Source organism: Vicugna pacos, chromosome 6 (assembly GCF_048564905.1).
Source record: "Vicugna pacos chromosome 6, VicPac4, whole genome shotgun sequence".
NCBI lineage: Eukaryota > Metazoa > Chordata > Mammalia > Artiodactyla > Camelidae > Vicugna > Vicugna pacos.
The window spans coordinates 76,173,878-76,192,516 of NC_132992.1; the positions used below are offsets into that span (position 1 = coordinate 76,173,878).

At 37.1% G+C, this 18,639-nt stretch overlaps 1 protein-coding gene across 10 annotated transcripts in view; it reads right to left on the reverse strand.

Moving 5' to 3' along the window:
- Positions 1-18,639, reverse strand: part of CEP128 (centrosomal protein 128) — a 359,486-nt gene that overhangs the window by 229,421 nt on the left and 111,426 nt on the right. For all 10 annotated transcript variants that reach the window (XM_072963536.1, XM_072963534.1, XM_072963531.1 and 7 more), the window contains 2 exons: positions 13,216-13,566; positions 5,312-5,962 (listed from right to left, as the gene is read on the reverse strand). In XM_072963536.1, the coding sequence (XP_072819637.1) occupies positions 5,312-5,962; positions 13,216-13,566 (1,002 nt within the window). The remainder of the gene's footprint in view (positions 1-5,311; positions 5,963-13,215; positions 13,567-18,639) is intronic.

Consider the following 18,639-nt stretch of genomic DNA (forward strand, 5'->3'; position numbering starts at 1 on the left):
AGCAGGGTGCAACTTGCAATGTTAAACAGTCACACTTACCAGTTACTGACACCTTATAAGCAACTACATAGAATCTGTTACAACGTAAGTTTCAATGTGTAAGTTTATGTAAGTTTATTATGTACGTTTAATTGGGTAGTATGTTGGAACATAGTCACTGGAAGTAATTTCCCAAAAGGAAGAAGTTTTGTGAGTTTCAGGCAAAAATCATTATTTTATTCACCCCACAAAATTCAGCTAAGACTCGATGCCACTTTGAATTAACGAAAGAATTGATTTTTTAAAATGAGGACTCCTATATTCACTACCCAAAAATAAACTTATAAAGTCTCATCAGGAAAACTGTTCAATTATGATTTTAAGTTTCAGTCAAATGCTTGGTTTTTTTGTGTGTCTTATAAAAAACGTAGATATAGAAGGCCAATAGTGTGCTGGGCCAGCTCACAGAGATTCTCAGGGAACAAATGTGCTTGTCTCTCTTCCCAACTCAGTCTGCAGTGATGCTGTTTGACAACCTGAAATCAGCCAAATGGGGGGTTTATACCACTAAACCTGGCAAATGCTAAAAATCAAGGTTTTCCCCCCTTTATCTCCAGAGACCTATTTTAAAACATTCACCAGCACACCAACGTCTAAGTTTGACTAAGAACTTACTTCTTGTTGTGGTTTTATTATTACATTTATATTTCATTTTAGGATTTATAAAGCAAAGTCACACTCACAAAGACTCTGTGATAGAGGTCAAAGACACTATTGTTCCCATTTCACTGATGAGGTAAAAAAGGTTCAGTAACTTGACCAACATCACGTGGCCAGCAAATGGCAAAAGTATAGAACTCCACTCTTGGTCTTTTGATTCCAATAAAGGCTCCACAAAATTATTTTTCTTGAGCATAATTAGGTAATAATCCAACATCCCTCAAATATTAATAGCAGCTGGAGTATTTCATTAAAATGTTCTACACTTAAGTTTTAAAATAGGCATGAGAAAGGTAGGTCTAGATGGAGAAAAATATATTTTGTGCAGAGAAAAAAAATATAGGTAATGTATCAGCACTTATTAGACTCAGAAAAAGCAATGAAATAAGGTAAAGACAAAGAAAAATAACATTTATAGAGCTACTTATCCAAAGGGCTCTTGTACATAACTTAGTGTAAATCTTCAGTGATGTCTGTTGTTATCAATTCCTTTTAATTAATATAAATAAGTCAGAAGTGTAAAATTATATTAATGAAATAGCATGAGGTGGGGTTGTTCCTTATGCATAACTCACTCGGTTTAAAAGGAAAGTGCTGGCTCCTCACAATTTCTGGCTCTCCTTTTAAGCTCGTACACTGCTTTTGTACCACATTCATTAAACAGTGACTGCAACATTCCTCCTCAACTCGGTACTCCAAATTTTTTAAAAGCTTTAAAGTCTTCAGAGAATCTATAGGATAGTTCTAAACTGTATCTTCTTGACGTACAGATAATTTCTTAAAGCTTTACTGTCATCTCACTATACATGAACACAAAGCACTTCCTAAAGGCAAGCAATTTCTCACATTATAGGGAGAAATCCAAATCAGATCACAGAGCAAGTCAAGAGCAAATCCTTCCATTTCTAGCCTTTCAAACATTTCAACCCAATATCCACTGAATATGTTCTGTATGTCTCAAACATGATGCTAGACACCGTAAGAGGATACAAAAATGACTAAGACCTGAAGCCTGCCCCTCTGGAGTACCAACAAAAAGCTACAGAAACACAGAGGATTGAAAGATTTACCCTGACTTCGGTTGATATATTCCAACTTCAGGGAATTCACAAAAGAGGTGAAAAATTAATTGGGGCTTGAAAGATTCGGCAGCCTTTTGCCTCCTGCACATTGTGAGGAAAGACAGCCCAGATGAAGATCCGGCTGTGAAAGGTATGCGTGGGAAATGGCTGCATATTTGTATGAGGAAAGTTGGGAGCATAAGAAGGCCACAAATATGAACAGCTTGGGTGGGACTATATCATGGAGAACTGGGGTAGATTTGGGACTCTGCATTTGAAGTTTTCAAGCAGGAAGTGACACTCGGATCAGTTTTTTAAAAAGGCAATCAGGGGATATTGGAAAGTTGAAAAGGAAGAGGTGGGAGTAGAAAGAGGAACTAAGGGGGAAGTACGGAGGCTACTGAAAGCCACACAGCCCGCATCCTTGTTTCTACTATGACGCATGATGTATTGTTCATATGCCAATGCATCCAGGAGCAAACGTAATCTCTGTGAAGCAGGCTGTATCTCATGACTTCATCTCCCTCTCAAGAAAGCCAAGCACAATGTGACAATAACGTTCTTATAGAGATGATCTTAAATCTCTGCCAACTGATTAAATTACTTCTTGCTCCTGCTCAAATGTGTGTTTGTCATACAACCTAAATAATGGTGATGAGAGCCAAAAATAGGTCAGCGAGAGGGAGAAGAAAAGGAAGGTATGGTTTCAACTGTATTCTCAAGAAAACTGCAAGTCCCTTGAAAGAACCATTTCTCAAGCCATGACCTAACAAATCATTATGTACTCATCCTCATGCAAAAACCCTTCCTGGCTTTGAGATCCACATCATTCTTCATCAACTCTGCCCTCACTGGCAGCAGCTGACCGACTTATTCTCTTTACTGAGGGGTTTGGCATATGATCAATTAATGCCTTCACAACAGCATCATCAACACCCAAATATCTAGCCAACAAACCAACATCAAAGTTATTTGACTGTTGTATTCCAACCACCTTCACCCACATTTCACAACAGCAACCCACTGCACTACCCACTCCTAGGACTTTACCTCTGAAAATCTAAGCTCCCATACAAGCATTCCTACCAAATAAGCAACTTGTGCTTATAGATTCCTTTCTCTCCACTCTCCCATCCCTTAGCCACCTGGCAGTACCTTACACGATCCCAGACTAGCCTCATGCAGTTTGTACCAGCCTTCACAGCAGTATGTTTTCACTACCATGAATTACTTACTACACTACTGCTTTACTCTTCCAGGGGGAAGAAATCAGTCAAGATTCACATCATCCTAGTCCATCCCTATCAACTTACTCAAGCTTACTTATTTCTTTCAAGATCTTCAGAAGAAAATAAGCCCAGTCTCCTACTGAATCCTATCCACCAGGTTTTTATTCAGCTCCTCACATCTCCTCATGGACTTTCTCCACCCATCTGTGACAAACGGAATGAACACTTTCTCAGTTCCTCTTTTAGCCTATCTGCCACATTGACACTCCTGACTATACCTTTCTTAAAATGCACTGTCTGGTTTTCTAAGACACCATTCTCTTCTGGTTTTCCTCCTGTTTTGCATTTGGTCCTTTATTTTTATTTGCTAGAAACTCTTTCTCAATTCTTTCCTTCAACATTGGTGTTCTAGAATTTCATCCTCTTCTCTCTCCCTGCATGATTGGCATCCAAATCCTATGATGTCAACTACCAACAACAGGTTATTAGTTTTCCAATATTTAACTTTAATCTCAACTTCCCCCTCAACTTCTAACTCATTATGTACTAAACTGTTCGCAACCTACACTTTCATGGTTAGGCTGAAGGTCCTTTCCACCTAAATCAACATACTGAAAAACTGGATTTGGCATTATTCTCTCCAGTTCTGTTCTGTCTATATTAACCATCTTGACAAAGAGCTTCATTATCCAACTAATCACCCAAATCTACATCTAGTCATCCTTGATTCTATACCTTTTCCAGCACAGCAATGTAGTTAAGAACTCAAGCATTTGACCATCTGAGTTTCAACCCTGTCTCTACTACTCTCCAGATTTAAGACCTTGGGGCAAGTTACTTAACTTCTCATGTCTCAACTTCCTCTTCAGATAGAAATTAATACCATACAAACTGCAGGGATGATGTGAATATTAAGTGAGTAACATGTAAAGTTCTTATAGTAATAAAACTAGCATAAACTAAGTGCTGAAAAAAATGTTTGCTAGTATTATTATCATCGTCACAGCCAATCAACGTATGATATGTACTTTATTTTCTTTTACGATCAGCTTTTCTTCTCCATATCTCTAATTCTACTTTTGTTTATGCCCTCATCAACTCTGAAAGACTATTATGCCATATTTCACCAATATCAACACATTTTTTTTTTTACATTTTACCTTCTCCATATTAGGATGTTGTCTTATGGTTGATAGCATGTCATGTTTTCAAAGGCAGTATATATTTTTTTTCTTTAGTAGCACACAACAATGATGCATCTTACAATTGATGGTGTCTTAGGTTCAATGAAATAGAGTAAAAGCCTCTTACCTATTCTTTCAGCCTCCATTCTGCTCTGCCCACACCACTTAAATGACCCCAAATTCAGTACTGCCAGTAGCCTATGTAGGACTGGAGAAGAATTCACAAAATAGCTGAAAACATTCTACAAATAGCAGCTATTACAAGATAATTTCATCTTTCATTATAAGCATTTTTATGGTAGCTGTATTTTAATTATAATTTTTTCCTCAAAATTCCTTAATCTTTGAAGATGTATCCATGTATTCACTTATTCAATAGACATTTATCATGTTCCAGGAACTGGGTGCTGGGGATCATAGCTGTAAATAAAACAGGATCAAATCCCAGTACTCATAGAGTTTTCATGCTAATAAATGGAGATTTAAAAATAAATAATATGGAATCTGTATCATATGATGATGGTGCTATGGAGAAAAACTAAAGCAGTAAGGATGGATGGATTAAACACACTCCTGACAATCATGTTATGAAATGATTCCCCTGCATGGTGATAATGCTAATATCTAAAGATCTTAGAAATATTTCCCCAAATGCAAGATCTCAATTATGCATTTACCCAGGCAACTTTGATTTGGCAAAGGGGTAAATCTCAAAAGCCTTGGGTTTACACAACCTGCAAGCTGATCCACTTTAGTTACCATACTAATAAGGCCCATAGTTAAAGCTTCTAAGGCCTTGACAAGTCTTTGCCTTTTATATTTTAGGAGATCATAAATGTTGAATGAGGGCACGAATCAGGTCCACAACTTACTGCCACCTATGCCTTTCCTGAACTCCCCAAATAGCTAAACATTCTTTTTAAAGGGCTTCAGTGCTCTGAAATAGGTGCTCCCAGGTGGCTGCTATAACTCATTTCAACCTGGTCTAGCAGGCATGAATAAGCCTCTTTATTGTTAGTTTTATCTTCCCTGCAGTGCTTGGGAATACAGAATGATCTCTAAAAGTTTACGCTTTATTAACTTCATGAGCCACCAGGAAATTTCCTCCACTATCATCAGGGTAATTCGGCGCAGGTACCTTTAGTGTCCTAATATGATTCTCAGCCTCACTCTTTTCCTTCTTGAAGTGCTTCATTAGCTCCTGGATATTTTGTTCATGTTTAGTTTTCACACTCTGCAATGAGGATGTGAGATCTTCCAGCTCCCTCTGGTGAACATCTCGCTCTAGTTTCAACTGTGTAATAATTGTAGCAGTTTCTTCATCTTTGGATTTTGCCTGTGTCTTGAAGTCAGAAAGGTTCTTAAGTACCTCTTTCCTGGCTCTCTGTTCCTCTGCCAATTTATTAGCGAGATCTGCCCGGATGGCACTCAAGTCCTTGATGGCTTCTTGCATCTCAAGAAGTTGAGCTTTGTCCTTGGCCTGGCTCTTCTTTAGCTCTGCAATTTCTTCCTCCAGGTGAGCTTTCTCAGATTTCATCTGGCTTTGAATCTTACTCTGCTTTTTCAGTTCACTTTCCAACCTATGGATAGTATCCAAGGAATCCTTCACTTCTAGTTCAAGGTCAGCCTGATGAGACTTAATATCACTTAGTTTCTGCTCCTTACAGTGAAGCTCCTCATCTTGAAGGGCACGCTTGGTTAACACATCATTCAATTCCTTTCGAAGACTCTCTATTTGTTGTAACGCTGCATAAAGCTGGCTTTTCAATTCATCCTTTTCTTTCAGAATCTAGCATAAAGGAAAAATTACTGTAAAATCCACCATAGACACTGCCAGAAAACAAAATAAAAAGTTTTGTCACAAGAAGAAAATTTCATCAAATAATATTTTGTATTTTTTTTGGTTTTTAATACTTTTTAGGCTAAAAAAGGAAGAAAGATACAACTACTCTTAAGCAGCAACACTTTGAAATACATGTTTCAGATCTTCATCACCAAAATGTATCAATCCTTGATCATAAATAATTATTTAAATATAATATAAAACTGAGCAAAAGAACGGGGATAAAAGACTCCAATTATAATTTACCAGAAGTTGAAATAATATAGTGTTACTTAAAAATAACAATGATTTGTATTTCAATAGGACATTTTTTAAAAGGAAAAAACCTCAAATAGATATGGAAGATAATATAGAGAAGCATGTAAACACAATCTAAGAAAGCTTATGGTACAATCAGTCATTATTAATCAAATAATGGCCACAGTGAAAAGAAACATACCAGCATGTAATAGGGAGTCCCACAAAGGTAGAGGTGAGATTAACTTAAGATTAGGAGAGATTGGGAAGGGACTATGAGAACAGTCAAGGGACTAGATGGCCATCACCCTCTGCCAGCCTCTTTAGGGGGTTAGGACTGACTTTGAGGGACAGAGGCCAAGAACTCACCCTCTAATTCTCACCAGCCATCAATACAAATAAAAAAGTCAGCAACTAAGGGAGCTAAAATTATTTCCCGCCCCCAAACACTGGTATTAGAAACATCTTTATACCTGTTTACTGCTGTCTACCATGGTTTGAACCCAGGGGGAAAAAAAGTTAAGATTCTCACTTTAGAATTAGAAATAATGAGTTAAAATGCAAATACTTTCAAGGCATTTTTACACTTTACACTTCTACAGTTCAGTGTGAAGCAATTCACCATAAAATGTAATGGTTTCCTCAAATCCTTCTCAGTTTTAACAGGAGAAACAGCATGAAGCTATCATGAGAAATAGTAAAGGAGGTGATTAAACAGATGAGCTCCAGCCAGAGAGAACTGATTTTGGTTCTCTGTCCAGTCATAAGTAGTTCTACACCTTAAGAAAATTATTTATCTTTATAAAGATAATAATATTAGCTACGTCATAGGATTATGATAAAGACTAGTGGGAAAGGGGACAAAAAGTAGAGGTGGGGTTTAAGTTCAAGGAGAAACAGGATCTTAGGGAGATATTCATGCAAGATAGTGATCAGAACTGTGGAGAGAGGAGATAACTGGTAAAGCAATGTCCCTGGATTGAAAAGACTCTAGAACAGAGATGAAAGAGTTCACTTTGGAAAGATTTTAAGACAGTGAAAAAGGCTAGAAATATAGATAAGCCTATGGGTGGACGTGTTATTTTTCCACTGCAGTGTAACAAATTCCAACAAATTTCATGGCTTAAAACAATACCCATTTATTAGCTCACTGTTTCCACAGGTCCCAAGTCTAGACAAAGTATTCTGCCTAGGGTCTCCTAAGGCTAAAATCAAGATGCCAGCTAGCCTGGGCTCTTTCTTAGCTGAAGATTTTGGGGGAAAACCCACTTCCAAGTTCATTCATGCTATTGGAAAAATTTAGTTCTGTGCACCTAGGACTTGAGTCCCTGTTTCCTCACTAGCTTTGGGGCTGGGGGTTTTGCTGAGTTTCTAAAGGCCACCCACACTCCTTGGCTCATGGACTCCTCAATCTCTGGAGCCAGTCACACCATAATGAATCCTTCTTGTATTTTGAATCCCTCTGATTTCCCCTTCTCCCCAAAGCCAGAAAAATTTATCTGCTTTTAAGGGCTCCTGTGATTAGATTAGGCCCATCCAGATAATCCTCTTATCTTAAAATCAACTATGCCATATAACACATCATAATCATGGGAGTGATATTTTATCATAACCACAGGTTCCAGGAATTAGGCTGAGACATCCTTGGGAGGTCATTCTACTTACCACACTAGAGAAGACAAAAACTGACAGAATCCAGTCTGGGCTGTAAGGATAAGGCGGGAGGGATCTGAGAACGAGGGGAGGTGGCTTAAATATAGTGAATAATGTTTGGAATAGATAACACAGGCCGTGGCCATGAGTTGAGAGACTTCCATGCAGCCGTAAAGACAAAAATCATATTTTCAGGATAAAGCTCTTGTAGGTAAGATATCTTTGATTGCAAAATACTAGAAGATGGTTTAAACAGCAGGACATTTATTTTTCTCACATAACGGGAAGACTCGAGATGGGGTGGTTCAAGAAGAATCCTTCAAAGCTCAGACTCTGCTACTCTACAACCCTCAGGTCTTGCCTCCCACTTTAGTGTTCTGAGCATCAACATCAATTCATGACAAAAGTGACGGCCTTAGGGTAGACAGTTCCAGAATACGTTGGTCAAGTTTGAAATTTTTTTGGTACTACAGACAGTAAAAAACTAAGTAAGTTCTGTCTATGTGCCTTTGTTAATGCTTGGCTAGTAGTCACAGCCCAAGATTTTGTCTAGACACTGTCTTCAGACAGAGTCTGAAATACCATTGTCTTAACCAGCACCTCAATATCCTGGATATTCCCAGGGGCCCTCAGTTGAACGGCCTTTATCTTGAGGGAATTCAAAACAATGGACTTGAGTCCCCTTTGTCTGGCCAGAAATGCTTAAGCAGACTTACTTGAAAGGGGCCTGAGAAATCAGGCTTGTTCTTGACCTCATTTTTATTTCTGCTAAGTTTCCTATCTCCCTCTCTTGCCTGGACTAACTTCAGCACGGATAGATAATTTGGCTTTGATAACTCTACAAGACTCCAAATTATCAGACTCAGTAAATCTAGATCACAGATTGCAGATATTCAGTCTCCCAACCCCCTAAAACCTTGCTCTCTGCTTTTAGACAGACCGGCTTCAACCTGCACTCGTCTTTCTCTTTTAGGACTTTTCTGAAGGCTGCAATCACACACACAACAGACTCCAACATCCTAAAGTTTTCCTACTGGTCACTTAATATGATACCTTGAGGCACAGCATCAGTCCCCCAATGTATGACTTCTGATGGTTTAACCAACTACTTTCAATAGCACAGTAAGGTTTTCCAACTTTCTCTTTACAAGAGTATGGCCGTCCTCGTCCTCACCTCACTTCTCCACTTAGTCAATTCTACATTTTATGTTCTTTTACTTATAGCTCTTTACTCCTAGAATTGATGTTTCACATCAGCTTGAATTTCTTTCGCTGAGAGTAAGAGAAAACTCCAATTCAAGTTGGCATAAACTACAAGGCAATTTATTATCATTCCAATACAGGCAGAACTGCTCCAGACTCAGTATGTCAAACTTCTAGGGCCACCTCTCTGCATTTCTCTCAGCAATACCCTCCCTGAGTGAGGCTTCATTCTTGGACCATGGCAGACAGCTTCAGCCTTTCCAGCATCACAGCCAAATACAACAATATTCCAAAGAAGAACCTCTCCCTCCTAGTGTATCTTTTTTAGAAGTGAGTAATTATTTACCAGAATCTCCCCAACAGACTTCATAGTTCATTCCTCACTGATCAGAAGAGGGTTACATATGCCTAATAATAAGCCTACATTAATTTTTGAATGGAACAGAATGGATTGGGGTTGGGGAGGTAACAAGACTGCTATAGGAACCAACTGATAGTCTATGTTAAGTTTTGCTGGTCTATTCAAGAGTAGGAATGGAAAAGGTGGAGAGTTGGGCTGATTTCCAGGCTGCAGATTGGTAAAATGTGTGAGGCGGCAGCAAGCAACTGAAGATGCTCCTGAGCATGTCATCAAAGCAGCTTTTCATGGAGTCCAGTCTGACAGGAAAATACAGATTCCAGGAAATGGCTGCTCAACCAAAGGAATGTGGAAAGATCAAATTCAGATGGCAATGGTTACAAAAGGAAAACGGAATTTTCTGTAATGTGTACAATCAGAGACTGACATTTTAGAACTAAAGATCTGAACAAAGAAAAATTAGAGATGATGACAAATTTTAGCCACAGAAATTAGTTGCTGAGTGATTTGAAGGTCACTGTAAAATAGGAAATTAGTGAATTATAAGGATACAGAGTTCAATGGGTTGCTGACTTGAGCTTTGAGATCACCAAAGCTAATGGCAAAAATTACATGAAATGAAACAGGCTGAGGGAAAGCCAGGTGTGAAAATCCTTGAGAAATGTGGTGGCATAAAAATAAGCAGCAATCAGGAACAATGGGAAGGGAATGTTCTAACCAAACATTGCTTCTACAGAGGAAGAGCTATAAAGGAAGATTACAAAAGAACGACTGAAAATGGCTGTGTGAAGCTGGAAGAAAGATACTGCCTAAAATCACGGTGGTTATAGGAACAGGAACCAACTCCTCAAAGGCCTGACTACCAAGTATATACAGTTTTTTTTTAATTAACTAAAAGATAGACAAGAAAAGTTTTTAAAGAAAAAAGTTATTTTTCCGCATGTGAGGGAACATGCAGGAAGACTGGTGGATTATCAACGTGTCAGTACGCTGCCTTTCGTAAGTTGCACATGACAGGACTACACATATTTTTAAAAGGATGCACTTTAGCTGATTCTTCTTACTTTTCAAACATTAAAAGATTCAAATTTAAAAAGACAGTACATATAGTTCTTTTTCCCTCAGCTTGAAGGCAATACACAGAAGGAAAAGATGGCAAGTTAAGATTCCTGAAGTCAAATACTATCAAAGCAAAAAGCTCAGTACACGGACAAGCCAATTATTCTGCCAATTCAACAAGAAAAACAAGCCAAAACAAAACAAAGCCTAGGAATCATTCCCATTATCCATGTTAAAAAAGAAAATGAATTTGGAAACATTCAGAAAAGCATACACTATGATTAAAATCCAAGTTCAAGCTTCCTTCTTTATCATTTTCAAAGCATATATAAAACCAATGACTTCAAAAAGTGCTTTAAAAGAAAAAGACAAAAACAGCACAATTTATGATTAGATCATTTACATCTATAAAATTTTAGGTCTTCCAATGTTTTCATCTACATATCTCTAAAGAACATCATGAATCCCTGACATAAACATTCATGCCACTGTCTTTTAAGGAAAATACACAACCTGACCTTTCTGGGTTTTGCTGCCATGATATGCTAATTGTTTGATATTCCATATTCTTCAGTAATGTAGTTTTGTTATATGATATATATCTGATAATCTTATGAAGATTCCAAAAATATAAAAAGCAGGGAAACAAATACATCAGAGCAATTTTTTGGAGAATAAAAGCCTTTGGCCTTCTAATGAATTTTTAAGTGGCACATCATAAAGCAGAAAATAAATTATGCTGGAAAAAGAAAAATGGAAGTAGGCACAGAACTATTTTGAAAATGCAAAAATTGCATCTGTTGAGCATATAAAATGGCTCAACAAAGCTACTTATTAAACAATTACTTTATTCTTTAAACCATAATGGTTTTATTTGTAAAGCAGTATCATTTTTATTTTAACGTAACACTTCCAAATATACCATGGAGTCACTTTTGGAAAATAATTAGTCCAGAAAACAAAAAAGGAGCAGGCTATATTATTAATGCCTTAAGGTGGCTCTGTCATTTTATTAAAAATTAAATACTCTTTGGAGGTATTATTCAGTAAAATATTTAAAAATACATACTTTTTTCCAAAATTATTTACAACATATTTTCACCTCAGAGATTTACTGGACACTTGAATTTGCAGTGAAATATTTGTTACCCTTTCTTCCTTGATTAACCATTGCTCTCTGACATGCTGCATTAATTTTAAGGCTTTTAAAGTTGAAATTACAATGCCTGCTGTGATAATTGTAATACTATCCTAACTGTGGCAATCACTTTAAAACTACTTCTTTGCTTATCATTAGCAATGCTAAGTGATAAAAGTAATTATATCAGGAGTTTTCTGGGAAATGATTGTTTTAACAATTTTTAATATTCTGAAAAGCTCAATCTAGAAAACTTTCAGCACCATGGATTAAGATACTATCTGATGACATGGATCCTTCTAAATTTCCTCTAATTAAGCAAAATCTCCAGATGATTCTCAATCAATCCCCGCATCCACTCTTCTCTCCAGCTACCTGCCTTACAGTCAGACTCACTGAACCAGTTGCCAAACCAGGCTGACAACAGAATCATTAAGGTAGAGCAATTTCCTGGGATCAAATCAATTTAGATTCAAGTACAAAAGCTTTGGAACTGCTTTAGCTTGGGGCAACCAGTCAGGCAGTGTCTGATGGGTTAAAGTGAAAAGCATTCCACAGTGAGAGTAAGGCGATCACTTCTTCCATCTTCTGTATGTACAAGAAACTCATATGTAAAAGGTAGAGCAACTTTTCCATGACAGCTCATCTGTCATGAAATAAGCATCTGCCACTCTTAAGTGCAGACAATTGATTTTATAAATATAATTGCCCTACATTTTGCTTTCTTTTGAAAAAAGTCAACTTATTCAAATTATTGTTCTTCTGGATTGTTCAGAGTTCTTGACCAAGTGACAAATGACAAAGCAGAAATGATAAAGCCAGCCTAAACATGGATAAAATTCAATCATGACCTTTCTGCTTATGTCTTATAAACATCTGAGTTTCATTCAACACAAAGATATAGAAGCATGAAATTCATACGAAGTAACTGATTATACAAGAGAGAAGATGATGTGAAATGCATACACAGATCAGTGCCATACTTTTTGTTGCCATTAAAGGGGCACAAAAGTCTTAAAGAGGCTTGAGACCTGATAACACCGCTCAATCAGTAAGACTGTCAATGTCACTTAACTAAACTTGCAGCTGCTACCAGAAAATGGTCCAGAAGTAACAACTACATTTTTAAATATTTCTTTCTAACCAACACTAAAGTTGAAATATACAAAGAAACAAAACTTTAAAATACATGCATTGGAGGAAAGGGGATGTGATATTAAAGAAGACTCTGTGATTTTCTTCCATTTGAATATAAAAGAATAATTTCAACGTAGGGAACTAAAAGCTAAAATAGAGGAGGGGAGTGGATCTTTTTTAAGGGCCAACTCTGAAAAATCACAGAATGTTAAACTACTGAAAAGGCCTTAAAAAGATTTTTTTAAAAATCTGATTACTCTTTACCTTGAAATAGCCATGACAAAAAGACTTTTCTACCAAGAACATCTTGATAGGTTATATGCATAATACAGCACTCCAGTGTTTGTTCAAAGGACAAATGAATGAATGGTTGGTCGCAGCAAAAATCATCCCTTAGGAATCTGGCTTTTATACCTGATTATTTTTGTTTGTCAGTTGATCAAGAGATTCAGACTGTTTCTCCAGTGCTCGCTCTAACTTCTTATGCTTTAGCTTCCACTGCCTAATAGACTCCTGAGCCTTCAGCTTCAGCTCTTCTCTCCTCTTCTCTGCCTCCTGCCTCAAGGCCTCTGACTGCTGGAACTCGAGGAGGTACTGCTCAGCCTGCTTGGTTGCCTCCTCTGCATGGTGAGTTAGCTTCGAGATCTGGAGGTCAGCACGCTTCTGCTTGGCGTCACATGCCTCAAAGTGATTCTGGATCTCCTTCAGTTCATCCAACATCTCTAGTTGCTGTTTTTCCCTCTTCTCCAATTCACGTGTTAAATCCTAGGAATGAGGCATGTGAAATATTATGAAATTGTTCTGGTCAAAATTGGACGCATAACGTATCATCAAACAAGAATTTCCCATGTCACTAAATTAGCAATCAATCAAAAAAACATGAGTCCTTTCCTATGTATTTTATGATCACATTAGTTGAGGATAATTTTATATAAAAATATTTCCTCTTTTTTAGACTACCTCATTATCCAAAAAGGGAAAATTATTTTTTTCCAATTGACTATCACCAAAATAGAAAGCCTTGTTGATGAGAAAAACAATGTGCATTGCTTTACTAAGAATGTAGTGTTTTGTCCAAATAAAGAAATGTCAATGTTTCAAAATTTGTCAGATTATCACAGCAATCATATATAATCATATGTAATATTTTACTTTTTGGCTGGCATAAAATTTTGTTATAATAAAATAAAAATCTAACAAAAAATGAGCACAGATAACAGAAATATAGTATAGATAACACTATATGTAAAGGTCTATTTAAAACTCTCAGTAAAGTGTTTCTAGATAGGTTATTTCCAGCTAAATCAACATAATGTTGTAAGTTGATGAACTGATCTCAAGTTTATACAAGTCACTGTAGCACAGATTTTCAAATAAACTTAAATTTATGTGGAATACTTACCTAATCAAGAAAAGAACCTGAACTCTTTAAATCTAGCTTCCCTAAAACAGAGTTGGTCAGTAATACATTTGGAACTTATACTAAATCATCATGATTCATACATTTTTAATTTGAGAAGAATGGGTAAATATTGATTTTTAACTTCAAAAATGAGAGGTCATCACTTTTATATAACATTTTAAACAAATAAAAAGAATGTATGTTATAATCATTAACATTAAGCCACTCTCATAAAGCTTTGGAAGGGGGTGACAAGTTCAGCAATAACTGCTTACAACGTGTCCCATAAGCTGCCCTTCCAGAGCCTTGGTTTCCAAACATCTGTGGTAACAAAAGTAACATAAAAAGATCATGTGTCCACATGAGATTGGGTTCAGGAGGCTACGATGACACTGTGAGCTGGACCAACAGGAAATATTACCTACATTGTATTAAGGCACCTACAAACAGGAGACTGGAAACATTTACCAACTTCCTCTGGCTCTAAGAGCAGGCTATTAAGTTCCAGATTCCATTATCCCTGAACTGTGGCTCAAATAAAGCTAAATATAATTTCTCTCATGATTAAAGCCATGGTTTGACATTATGGCAACAAAATTAATGCCTCGAAAACAAGAGGTCTGCATTTGCTCAGCTTGCTAAATTCAACGCAGCCTGGAAGAGATGAGTCACTCCTTTGTCCACCCAAACAAAACAGTAAATTGAGAACTGTGCACTTGTTTGTGTGGAAAGTTCTAATGAGATCAGAAAACCCTAGTGATGGTGGTCTGCCCTTTTGCCCATATCTAAAAGTTTTACCACTATGCCAGAAATCAACTTTATTATCAAGCAGTATTCAAGTGATTTCTGCAACAACAGAGAGATACCATTTTTTCCCCCAGACCAAACACTTGGGAGAGTGGTTATACTTCCTATGTGTTAGATACACAGTTCATAGAAAGGTTAATAAGACCTGGCTTCAACACCAAAGAAGCTAATAATCTAACTGGGGAGAAACTCACACTAACAGCTAAATTACAACAGTGCTAAAATGTGCTGGACAGTTAGCTACCTGAACAGGTCTATAGTCTATGGTGCGGCTGGGGACGGTCTCTCTTAGGAGGTGACATACGAGCTAAGATCTAAATGACAAGGAGCTAGCGATAATAATGAAAATAATGATGTTGATGACAGCAACTACTAAAGCTTACTGAGCACTTACACTGTGCAAGGGATGGTGCAAATGCTTTATATGAATTACCTCATTCAATCCCACCACAAACTAAAGTAAGGCACCATTATCATCCTGACTTTAGTGACAGGTAACCAACACTTGAAACGTGCCCAAGAGCACATACCTAACAAGTGAAGGCACAGGATTTAGACCCAGATAGTCTGGCTCCAGAGCCCAGGTTTTCAACCCTTGTTAAGCTTTCAGTTTCTCAGATGACCCTGACTCCAGGCCTCTTCAGTCACCCACTTCCACAGTCCCATCACAGTGTTTTTTTCAGAACATTCCTCTCTGAAGCAAGAGGTATGCCTCAAAACCCCCTTCCTCCATTATCTCCTCCCCAGGCCTCTGGCTTTATCTACCCATTTGCCTGGTCACCTCACTTCTTTTCTTCTGACGCATCTGTGCTTCATTGTCAAGTGGATGACCACAACCCTGACATTCTTTTTGCTGACTTTAAATTCAGGCTCTTTAACCTAACTTCCTTATTTCACTTTCAATACTCTCTTGCTCACATCTTAAACTTCTTTTAAAAACTGTTCATCTACTGAACTTGAACAGCAAAATCACCAGCTCTGGGAGAATTAAAAAAATCTATTTCCTACATCAGGTTACTGGGTCTCTAAGGAAAATCACATAGGAGTATCAGCTGATGCGACCGTACACTGAAAGCCAACTCCTAAGTGCCCAGAAACTCCCCTGCACGCCTCCATCCCATCCAAACTGTGGCCATTATAAAATGTTCTGTCTCTGAACCGACCATCCTTTCACTCACTCCAGGATATAACACAGCTCTCCCTTTAGAAGTAAAATCGAGGCTATTAGGCAGGACACCCCCAAAATTTCCTACCTGTACCATCCTGACTCTTTCTAGTGGTCAGTCTCTCCTCTTCTCCAGACTCTGAGGAAAAGGGATCTTTCTTCCTTAGACAAATAAGCCTATCTTTGCTACTTCTTTACACATCCCTCAAGAGCTTCACTACATCTTCCACATCTTCAACCTCTCTCTCCCTACTGATTATTCTGCTCTACTCCTCTGATCTTTAAAAAAAAATCACTGATTTTTTTTTAAATGAAACAAACAAAAAAACTTTTATCAATCTGACATGATCTGTTAACCAGCACCCTGTACTCTTCCTGTTAAAATAAACTCCTGGAAACGGGCAGTCCACACTTGATGCCTACAGTCTTATTTCCAATTCACTGGATCTGGTTTCCATCTTTATTATATAATTAAAATAGCTCTCATCAAGATCCCCAAAGATCACCTATAGCCAAATACAATGGAATTTCTTCAAATCTTTCCTGCTATTCTTGTTGCATGTGACACTGCCGATTACTTCTTCTCATTCTTAAGTCTCTCTTCTTCTCTTATTTTCATAATAACACTCTCACTAGTTTTCCTTTTTCTTCCTGTTCTTTAACAATCTCCTTTCCTGGGTCTCTTCTACTATTTAGCTTTTAAATAGAGATTAACTGTACAGGGTTCTAGTATTAAGCATCATTCCACCTACAAAATGTCTTTGGTGGTAAGTATGCAGAAAAACAGATACAAGTGATTCTTAATTCAGGGCCAGACTGATCTTCTAAACTACAGACCTTTAAATATCTAATTGCATAATGACTTTCTACACTAGGTAATCCCACAGGCATCCTAATTTTAATATGTCAGAAAAGTGAGTTTATCAAATGATCAACTCCTAACAAAAAGACAGTACTATTAAAAAAGCGGTAAAGGCTCGCTCTCCTGAGGAAGGATAAAAATGGAGGCAGAACTGTGTATTTAAATATAGCGAGAAAATCTGAAATAACTGCTGTACAAAAAGAGAAACTGAACAAGAGATAAAGGTTTAAGAGCTGACAAACAGAAATAAGGTCACACTTAGATAGTCTCAAATTTATAATGGGCCCAAGAGCATACAAAATTCTTCGAATTTCTCCAGCAACTCTTTTGAGTCCAGAAGTAAAGAAGTTTAGCATTACTTATTCTTCTGTAATTACAGAGCAATAAGAATAGGATTAATATGTGCAAGCCCAGAGCTTAACAACTAAATTTCTTTGTTCTCACATTTTAAAATTTCAGACTTTCATATTCAAAGATAACAGACAATGATTTACTTAGAAGAATATCTGTAAACATCACGGCATTAATTGGGTATGTGAGCGTAAATGAACAGAAAAGGGGTGGTTCTTACTGTAAATAATATGGTTCTCACTACTGATGGGAAAGTAGGTTTCAATTTGAAAACTGGATGAACACACCGCCTCTTACGGCCTGGAGTGTGGAAACTGTTGCCACCACTTTGCCCTTGTCAGTTTGACTACATTACACCTCAAGTGAAACTTGTCAGAGAACTCCTTCCTTATATTCACTCCTCGGCAGATCCTATTCAGCCACTGCTTTGACATTCTTTAATTCATCTTCCTCAAATAACCAATCAGAATGGTATAATTGTAACAAACACTTCTCCCCCGTCAATCAAAAGAATGAGAAACCTCATTACAATTCCTCCCATAAACAGACACACTCATACGTACATACACATGTATACACTGGGCACATGAGCATACAAACACATCCTTAATCCATAAATACTTTCAGGGTAGGCACATTTGGTAAATACTAGTATCATCCTATGTACTACATGAAATGTTAAATGAAAAACAAGTTTCTTGTTTATTCAATTATGATAATTTTGAATTCCATCATTAGTATCATATATTCCTGGAAGCAACTACCCTGAAGAACTTTTTGTATTTAAATTATGTGAATTATCTCAGCTACTAAAGCAGGGTGGTTAAATTTCATATCACTTAAATAAGCCCACTATTTATTTCTTACTATATAAGTACCATCAAAGATAAAATCAATCCAAAGACATAGAAGCATACTTTTTACCAGGAATTCTTTTTTTTTTCCAGTTGCAGGGAAGGAAAAACCTTTAGACTCCCAAAGGGAACCTTTTAGTTTCTGTGGTGGACCTGAGAATTAAACTAACACAAGATAGATTAACAGGAGAAAAGATTACAAATTTTATTTAATATTTTTACATACATTCAGGATCTTTCATAGGAAAAATGAAGACACAAAGAAGTGGTCAGGACAGAGAGCTTATATGTCTTTTTAAAAAAGAATTTATGGAGAATGACAAGACAAAGGAAAAGGGATTTAAGAAGTATCTAGGGGTGGTAAACTGTAGGAAAGTAACTAGGAAATATATGGGGG